Raw genomic sequence first — 9558 nt, 5'->3', positions numbered from 1 at the left:
TCTGACCTGTATGTGCCATATTTTATCTATGTAACGAATAGTCCAAACCAGCCCAGTCCGTGCAGGTTATGAAAGACAATTGCGTTTCTGATTGGCTGTTGCAGAAACTCAAGGTCTCACTATCGTCAGTTCATTCCCTCAGCCAATCAGTCCTCAGCCTCTGCCCACAAACGTCACTCTGCTCTTGTCTCAGCCAATGGTCCAATGTGAAGTTCTGTCACATTAAAAGCATCCATACTGGCAGTGCAGGTAGAGAGAGAGAGAGACCTTCACATACCATAGGTGAGTCAACAACATGTTTCCAGAAATGTAGGCACTTGTATTATAATACTTGTTTTAATGTCTTTAAAAAGTGTTTGAAGGTAAATCTGAAATAATGTCAATATTAGAAGAAATATTTGCGCTGTATCAACTATGAATAAAATTCTGCAGAATTACAATCGCCAGATAAATATTATTGTTTGAAGAGATTATTATTTTAGATTTTAGTAAATATTATATATACATACACACACACACACACACACACAATATTTGTACCTTACCAATGCAGAGGTAGATTAATTTGGGGGAATTGTAATTAAATAGACTGACCAGGTCATGTAAATATGCAGTAATATGAAAAACAAAATGTCTCCATTATATTTGAGCTTGTTTATGCTGTGTACATCTGTATAGCAAAATAATATCATAAATATTCATGCAATGTCATATGCTTACGTGAAATGTACTGTACATGTTATCATTCAACAGTTTTAATTATTTTTTCCACCTCACCAGACATTTATCTACATTTCTATTTTTAACCTTTAATAGTTGTTTTATTTCTTTACATAAAATCATTAAATATTCTGTACAATTTCTGCAGGAATACTGTCTATTGTTACTTTGTGAAGCTTACAGTGCTCGTGTAGTTGCAATCGCAAATTATATTGTAATTTATTGCTAAATTACAGTTATATTGATCATTTTTTGGCTGCTGGGCATGGCTTCCATTCACTGCATTTTAAAAAAGATAATGATGTGCATTAATTTAATTGGAAATGTCATAATTTATGGGTGTGAAGTCAGAGAACTCACACACTTGTAATATATTAAATGAAGGAAAATATCTAGCTGTAACACATAACATATTTCTGTATAGTATATTATACAACTTTCATGATGTTGATCAGTAAGGTGCCACGTCCAAGTGTATTTTATAATGTAGCCCTAATTACCCTAAAGGGATAGTTCACCCAAGAATGACAATTCTCTCATCATTTACTCACCCTCATGCCATCCCAGATGTGAATGACCTTCATTCTTCTGCAGAACACAAACTAAGATTTTTAGAAGAATATCTCAGCTCTGTTGGTCCATTCAGTGCAAGTGAATGGTGAACAAAACTTTGAAGCTCCAAAAAGCACATAAAGGCAGCATAAAAGTGATCCATAAGACTCCAGTGGTTTAATCCATGTATTTAGAAGTGACCCAGTCTGTTTTGGGGAGAACAGACCAACTTGCCATTGTAGACTGGTGGTGGTGTAGTGGGCTAAAGCACATAATTGTTAATCAGAAGGTTGCTGGTTCAATCCTCACAGCCACCACCATTGTGTCCTTGAGCAAGGCACTTAACTCCAGGTTGCTCCAGGGGGATTGTCCCTGTAATAAATGCACTGTAATTCGCTTTGGATAAAAGCATCTGCCAAATGCATAAATGTAAATGTAAACTCTTGGCACAATCATGATTTCAATAATTTCTTAGTACTTGACGCATGTGCAGAGTGCTTGGAAGTGTAATCAAACTTGAAATCATGATTGCCAAGAAGACTGCTGATTTCAAGATTTATAGTAAAATGAAAAGGAGTTAAATGTTAGTCTGTTCTCATCCAAAATGTATTAGATCATTTCTGAAAACAAGGATTAAACCACTGGAGTTGTATGGATTACCTCAATACTGCCTTTATGCAACTTTTGGAGCTTCAAAATTCTGGTCACCATTCACTTGCATTGAATGAACCTATAGAGCTGAAATATTTTTCTAAAACCTTCATTTGTGTTCTGCAGAAGAAAGCAAATCATACACATCTGGGATGGCATCAGGGTGTGTGAATGTAAAGAGAATTTTCATTTTAGGTTGAATTATTCCTTTAACACATTTCCTTATTTTCCTACCGGTCGTTCAGACAAGCCACACTTCTGTTCACCTGCTCTGAGACAGTTAACAAAGTAGCATCGATCTTTATTCATGTAATTTTTTTATACAGTTATTCACTTGGTGAGTCCAATTGACTCGCTGCCATGGAAGTGAACGGCACAGCCAACATTCTGTCCTCGGCGTATCTGGCCGCGGAATTTGTCGATTCAGTTCTGCCAGAAAATCCACTGCAGGAACCTTTGAAGCATGCGTGGAATCACATGCTGCAGAACTACAGCAAATTCCAGATCGCTACCTGGGGCTCCCTCATCGTCCATGAACTCGTTTATTTCCTGTTCTGTCTGCCTGGATTTATTTTTCAGTTCCTCCCTTTCATACAAAAGTATAAGATCCAACCGGTATGTGGTATCCAGTGATGATATATATATACTAAAATGCCTCTTGATACCTGTAATGATGGTGTCTGTGCCCTTTCCCTTATATATTTTTATATTTGTGCTTCTAGGATAAACCAGAGACATGGGAGAAACAGTGGAAGTGCTTTAAGATGCTGTTGTTTAATCACTTCTGTATCCAGCTACCACTCATCTGTGGAACATATCACTTTACTGAGTTCTTCAACATCCCTTATGACTGGGACTCCATGCCTCGCTGGTGAGAACACTCCTCACATTTAAAAAGTATTTTAAAAATAGTTATCATGTTAGTTATCATAATGGGCCTATGAATTAGTCACAAACCCCGTGGGTTTAGTAATCAAAAGATGACTAAATCTTTGAATTGTTTCAGTCATTACAACTCTCAGTATATCTCATTGATGTAGCATGTTAATGTGGGTTTGACATACTGATAGGATTTGGGGGCCGGTTGCATAAAACTGTTAAGACTGGTCTTAACAACATTTTGGTCTTAACTTTTTCAGTCAGTTGCATAAAAACATAGATCATTCTAATTTAAAGGTGCTGTAAGCAATTTTAGCGTTCTGAAGCTTTCACGTGACTGAGCCGTTGAATTAGCCACACCCCCTCATTCAAAAACCTGCCCTCCAAAGATAATTTTAGACCAAAATGGAGCAAAAGAGCAGCATTGTTTGTTCCTGTGGCTGTCAAATTCAAAAGTGGCACAATAGCGCCCCCACCAGACAAACATTATGAATCACAGCCTCAATGATCCGCTTCAAATACAACACTATGAGAACGAGCAAAATGATTGACAGGTGAAAAGCGTCACATTTTTGTCAAGTCTACAGCTGTCACAGAGACTGGTGAAATATCTCAGGACACTTATTTCATTAATATCTTTAAGGGAGTAGGAACATGTTTTGCATACTTATCCATGAAAAAACCACGCACAGCAACTTTAAGGCCAAAATGTAAGACAGCAGACCCCAAGGCTAACCTTTGTTTACATTCAATGTTGCCAATGAAAATAACTGTCAACTGAGCCAGTGGAGGAATCGCACACTTCTGCACTATTCTAGACTATGTTTACACTGAAAATGCAGCAAAAAGAAGTGTGCTTGAAGTACCCGGAGGATGCACTTTTTCAACCATCAAAACGTAGTGTGGAATGTTGGACTCAATTACTTGGCTGCGCTGCTGGTCTGACAAAACAGATGTAAATTGTGAAGAATGTAGCAGCTAGCAAAACTTCAGTGGATTCAGCAACTTACAAATGTGAGTTGAAGGCTTTACCATCACCCCGAGCTGTGTGAATATGTACGTTGTTTAAGATACAAGTGCTGGAATGAGGTTGGCTAACGCGATAAAGCTAGTGGCAACACATCACTTCCATCAGCTCCTCAAGCCTAGCTGCATAGAGTATAGTGTGTCATTTGGGACACAGCTCATGGCTTCTAAGATGGTAACAAAAAAGTTTTTTATTTTTTGGGTTAAAATCACTAAATTTGTTCATTACAATGGATTTTGAAGCATTGCATTCTTCTAAATATTTTTAGCAAAGGAAAATTGTGTTGAGTGCCCACTGTCTGACATTTTTTTAGCTGTTCGGTGTCTTACATTTCCCACAATGCAATGCAAATTAGGCTGTCTTACTAAAGACAACTGGGAGATTGTTTTATGCAACAGGCTTTCTATGACCTCTTTAGCTATTCAGACTAATTGTTACCCAATATCTTAAGTTATATGCTATGTTTATGCAGTCGGACCTAGCAGGTCTTGGCAGACTTGATCTGCTATGCGACTACTGTTACAAAGCAAGTACGGAGACTTGCTATTGCTAGAAAAACACAGTCATACTGAGTTAAGCATGTGGACATGCTGCTCCTGCACAATTAGAAAAACACAAGACATGCTGCATAAAACATGTGTGACATGCTGCTGCACAATTAAACATGAATACAATCCCTGTGTAGAAAACCTAGACAAGTGGAGCTGGGGAGGTGGAGGGTTTCAGAGAAAACGTTCACAGCGCGCTGCAGTGAACCCAGCTTACTTGCAGACTGAGCAAACTTAAATGTTAAGCAAAGAGAGAGTTTGCAAGTGTATTGGCTTGCACCATGTCAGCCTATTGGCTTAATATATCACATTCGAGCAAGCTTATTGGCTAACAAATAACAAGTTCAAAGAATATATCAGCTTGCAACATTAAGAGTTTAATGCCTGCAAGTGGTCATTTTTACGAGTCCTCATGACCCTTGTTTTCATATTTATAATCTCTTTCACCATCTCAGGCCTTATCTATTGGCTCAATGTTTTGGCTGTGCAGTGATTGAGGACACATGGCATTACTTCCTCCACCGAGCCCTACATCACCGCAGAATCTACAAATACATTCATAAAGTTCATCACGACTTCACTGTAAGTTACTTTCACGCTTACAGACACTCAGAACATGCAAATGAATGGAAACTTTAAGCAAGCCTTTATTAAAGGGCTTTTAAAGGAATAGTTCACAGACTATTTGTATTATACTTTTATGGTGCTTTTTTGTCCTTTTAGGAGCTTGGCGTTAGCCTACAAATAACAAAAATCAGCTTGGTCATTCTTCCTAACATCTGCTTTTGTGTCTCATGGAAGAAAGAATGAATATAGGGTTCAAATGTCATGTGTGTGTGACATATTACATTTTTTTTTTTCTCGCCACTTTGGCAAACAGTCTTTCTTTATTTGTGCCCACAGGCCACAAAATCCACACTTTTGTTGTCAGTTTTACACAAGCACACCACTACAATCTGTCATCATTCTCTTTCTCTCCGTGTGTATGTTAGGCTCCATTTGGCATGCAGGCAGAATATGCCCACCCTGCTGAGACTCTGATTTTAGGGGCAGGATTCTTCATTGGCATCATGGTCTTCTGTAATCATGTTATTTTGCTCTGGGCCTGGGTCACTTTCCGCTTGCTTGAAACCATTGATGTTCACAGGTAAACCCAGTACACACACTCTTGACTTTTTCAATAAATATGTGACCGTGCCCTGGTCTGGTGCATTAATGTTGGCACACCATGTTAAGTCAGTCTAATATTAGTCTCAGACTCAGACCGAACGGCCATTAACTAACCTTCTTATGCATAATTCACATTAATAATTCCTTGTCAAGCACCAGCGATATAAACAAAGATGGCACATTTATACAAAGTTGGTAATGTACTGTAAATGGGCTGTATGCAATGAATTAAATGAATTAATGTTCAGTAGTCGAAAAATCCAAACATTTTACCCTCCAACTTCTTTCACCGGCCTCTTTTGCAGTGACTTAAAAATTACTAAAAAACGGTAAAAAAATGGTAAAAAAAAAATACAAATTGTAATAATAAACAATAATAATAATAACTGCGGGACTGGGTAGCTCAGCAAGTAAAGACTCTTGACTACTCCACCCACAAGTTGGAATCCAGGTCATGCTTAGTGAATCCAGTCAGGCTTCCTAAGCAACCAAGTGGCCTGGTTGCTAGGGTGGGTAGTCACATTGGTTTAACCTCCTCGTGGTCACTATATGTGGTTCTCGCTCTCTGTGGGGTGTATGGTGGGTTGTGCGTGGATGCTGCGGAGTATAGCGTGAGCCTCCACACACGCTAGGTCTCCGATAACGCGCTCAACAAGCCACATGATAAGATGCGCGGATTGACTGTCTCAGATGCGGAGGCACCCGGATTGAGGCATATCACTACGCCACCACAAGGAGCACATTGGGAATTGGGCATTCCAAATTGGGGAGAATAGGGAGAGAAAAAAAATTAAATAAATATATATATATATATATATATATATATATATATATATATATATATATATATATATATAAATATAATATAATAATAATAATTGAAATATAAACCATGACCTCGATTAGGTTTTACACAAATCTCATAAAATGTTGTTTTATAAAACGGCTACAACAGTGATTGTCAGGGACTTAATTTGATGCTCCGCTCTATTTTCAGACTTTGGACAGGAATTATAGTACCACCTGCTGGTGGAATCGCCAAACTGCAAATGCAGGAAATTAGTTTAGAATTTGCGCTGAAAACAGGCATGCTTCTCCGACGTCTTTCCAGCCCATCTGGCACCAACAATCATCATGTGATTATCTAATCAGCCAATTGTGTGGCATGAAGTGCAGTGCATCAAATCATGCAGATACGGGTCAGGAGCTTCAGTTAATGTTCACATCAACCATCAGAATGGGAAAAAAAATTTTAGCGCAATGATTTGGAGCATTTGTGGTGCCAGATGGGCTGGTTTGAGTATTTCAGTAACTGCTGATCTCCTGGGATCTTCACACGCAACAGTCTCTAGAATTTACTCCGAATGGTGCCAAAAACATAAAAACATCCAGTGAGCGGCAGTTCTGTGGATGGAAACGCATTGGCCAGACTGGTTAGAACTGACAAAGTCAACGGTAACTCAGATAACCACTCTGTACAATTGTGGTGAGATATCATCTCTGAATGCTGTTCTGAGATGCGGGTTTGGCGCTGTTTTGGCGGCACTAGGGGGGACCTACACAATATTAGGCAGGTGGTTTTAATGTTGTGTCTGATCGGTGTATATCTACAGTTTATTGTTTCATTCTTTGACACATGACTATTTTCCCTCTGTTTAGTGGTTATGACATTCCTCTGAACCCGCTACATTTGATTCCGTTCTACGCTGGAGCTCGTTTCCACGACTTCCACCACATGAATTTTGTGGGCAACTATGGATCTACATTCACATGGTGGGACAGACTCTTCAACACTGATTCCCAGTTTTACAAACATTACAGTCAAAAAACAGTGAAGAGCGATTAATTGACAGAGATACGCTCAATAACATGCACTGATGCTTCATCATGATCTATCTCTCATGGACTCCTGTGTTGACTCTGGTTGTTCTGATGCTTTTGCATTAGCTCTTCCCACATGTAAACCCAAACATACACTTACTGTAGGGTTAAGTATTTAAATTGGACTGAATGGAATCAGATCAATCAATGCCAGCTTCTTCAATCATTGTGCCTTTTAAAAGCAAACACCATATACATCATTAGCCCATTGGTCAGAGATCCAGAGGACTGTTGTGAATTAAAGCAACACTTGCAGCATGTGGTCTGTGCTCTTAACGTTTACTGTAAACATTCACCTCTTTTAAGTAATTAAGACTTCATTCCTCAAAAGCACTTTACTATGACCTGAACAAAGATGCACTGTCTTAAAAAAAAAGTTATTTGTTACCTTTGCTGATTTTACTGAGATTAATCGAGTAACGTTCCTGTAAAGAGTTTAAAGCAATCATTTGTAACCACCCAAAGCACCCGCTACCCATGGGATGAAAGAAAATAAACTGTGTTTTCTGGTTCCTAGTGGAGAACACTAATTCAAAATGTTAGCTTGTTATTTTTAAGGAAAGTTGATGGATTAAAGTATGACCAAAAACGTGGCTCTGTGGTAGCGAGAGCTCAATCAAACATTCAACATGTGTCTTTCCATCACGTTTTCACATTCTACATCATCATTCAAGCCAAGTGTTGCACAACCATGTGCATGCATGGGGATGCATCCTCTAACAGGCCTTTTGCTGTATTTCAAGTGAATTAAATGCACTTGTGCAGTTTGTTAGACAGTATGATACTATCACAGTAGAAATGTTTCACATGGGGTTTGTAGCCCCAGAACAAGATGTGCTTTACATATTACAGTAGCATATGCCAAGTGGCATATGGGGTGGGCAAACAGTCCCAGAATATACTGTAAAATTATTTAAAAGTCTGCTGTACAGGGAATGAAGTGATCTAGTGGCTGAGTTGCCTCAGGTCAGGGGTAACACATTTGAAAAATTACCTGAAATCAAGAACATAATAATAATAATGCATTATCACAAACACAATGTTAAGCTTCATTTAATGAACCAAACAGCTTTCAACTGTGTTTGATATAATGGCAAGTGATTTTCTAGTAACAAATTAGCAATGTAGCATGATTACTCAAGGATAAGGTGTTGGAGTGATGCTGCTGTCTAGATTTGATCAAAAATGACTTTTTTCAAATAGTGATGGTGCTGTGTTTTACATCAGTAATGTCCTGACTATACATTGTGATCAGTTGAATGAATGCCACTTTGGTGAATTAAAGTACCAATTTCCTTCCAAAACATCAAAATCTGCAAATTATTCCAAACTTTTGACTGTCAATGTATGTTTAAATTAACATTACACGAGATGAATACATACTTTAAAAGTATTGATCGTTGTTAGTTCATGTCAACTTATGTTAACTCATTTAAGAAATGGAACCTTATTGTAAAGTGTTACTTGAATAGTTCAACCAAATATACAAATTCTCTCATCATTTACTCACCATCATACCATCCCAGATGTGTATGACTTTCTTTCTTCAGCAGAACACAAATTAAGATTTTTAGAAGATTATGTCAGCTCTGTAGGTCCATACATTAAAATTGAATGGTTGCCAGAACTTTGAAACTCCAAAAAGCATTTAAAGGCAGCATGAAATTTATCCATATGATTCCAGTGGTTAAATCCATGTCTTCAGAAGTGATATGATAGTTGTAGGTGAGAAACAGATCAATAACTAAGTGTTTTTTTTACTATAAGTGTGGACTTTCACTTTCACTATACATTCTTCTTCTTTCAGTGTTTGGCGATTCACATTCTTCATCCATATCGCCACCTATTGGTCAGGGCTGGTCAAAGATGGAGATTTATAGTAAAAAAGGATGTAAATATTTATATGTTTCTCACCCACACCTATCATATCGCTTCTGAAGACATGGATTTAACCACTGGAGTCTTATGGATTACTTTTATGCAGCCTCTGTGCTTTTCGAAGTTTCAAAATTCTGGTCACCTTTCACTTGCATTGTATGGACCAACAGAGCTGAGATAGAAATAAAGTCTTTTTTGTTTTTTACTGTTACCCAATGCATTTGCCTAATGGGTGGGTTCACAGCCTTCTCG

The 9558-nt window shown here is 38.1% G+C and overlaps 1 protein-coding gene across 1 annotated transcript; it reads left to right on the top strand.

The window, feature by feature from the left end:
- Positions 1–234: 234 nt before the first annotated feature.
- Positions 235–8718, top strand: LOC127651527 (methylsterol monooxygenase 1-like). The gene is made up of 6 exons (XM_052137403.1): positions 235–282; positions 2250–2538; positions 2646–2794; positions 4833–4959; positions 5370–5524; positions 7207–8718. The coding sequence occupies exons 2-6, from the start codon at positions 2284–2286 to the stop codon at positions 7391–7393; spliced, it is 873 nt and encodes a 290-aa protein (XP_051993363.1). The 5' UTR covers positions 235–282; positions 2250–2283; the 3' UTR covers positions 7394–8718.
- The last annotated feature ends 840 nt before the right edge of the window (positions 8719–9558 follow it).

The sequence above is a fragment of the Xyrauchen texanus genome, chromosome 11, assembly GCF_025860055.1.
Source record: "Xyrauchen texanus isolate HMW12.3.18 chromosome 11, RBS_HiC_50CHRs, whole genome shotgun sequence".
Taxonomy (NCBI): domain Eukaryota; kingdom Metazoa; phylum Chordata; class Actinopteri; order Cypriniformes; family Catostomidae; genus Xyrauchen; species Xyrauchen texanus.
Note: the sequence above shows the minus strand (reverse complement) of the source record. Positions and strands in the feature narration are given on the sequence as shown.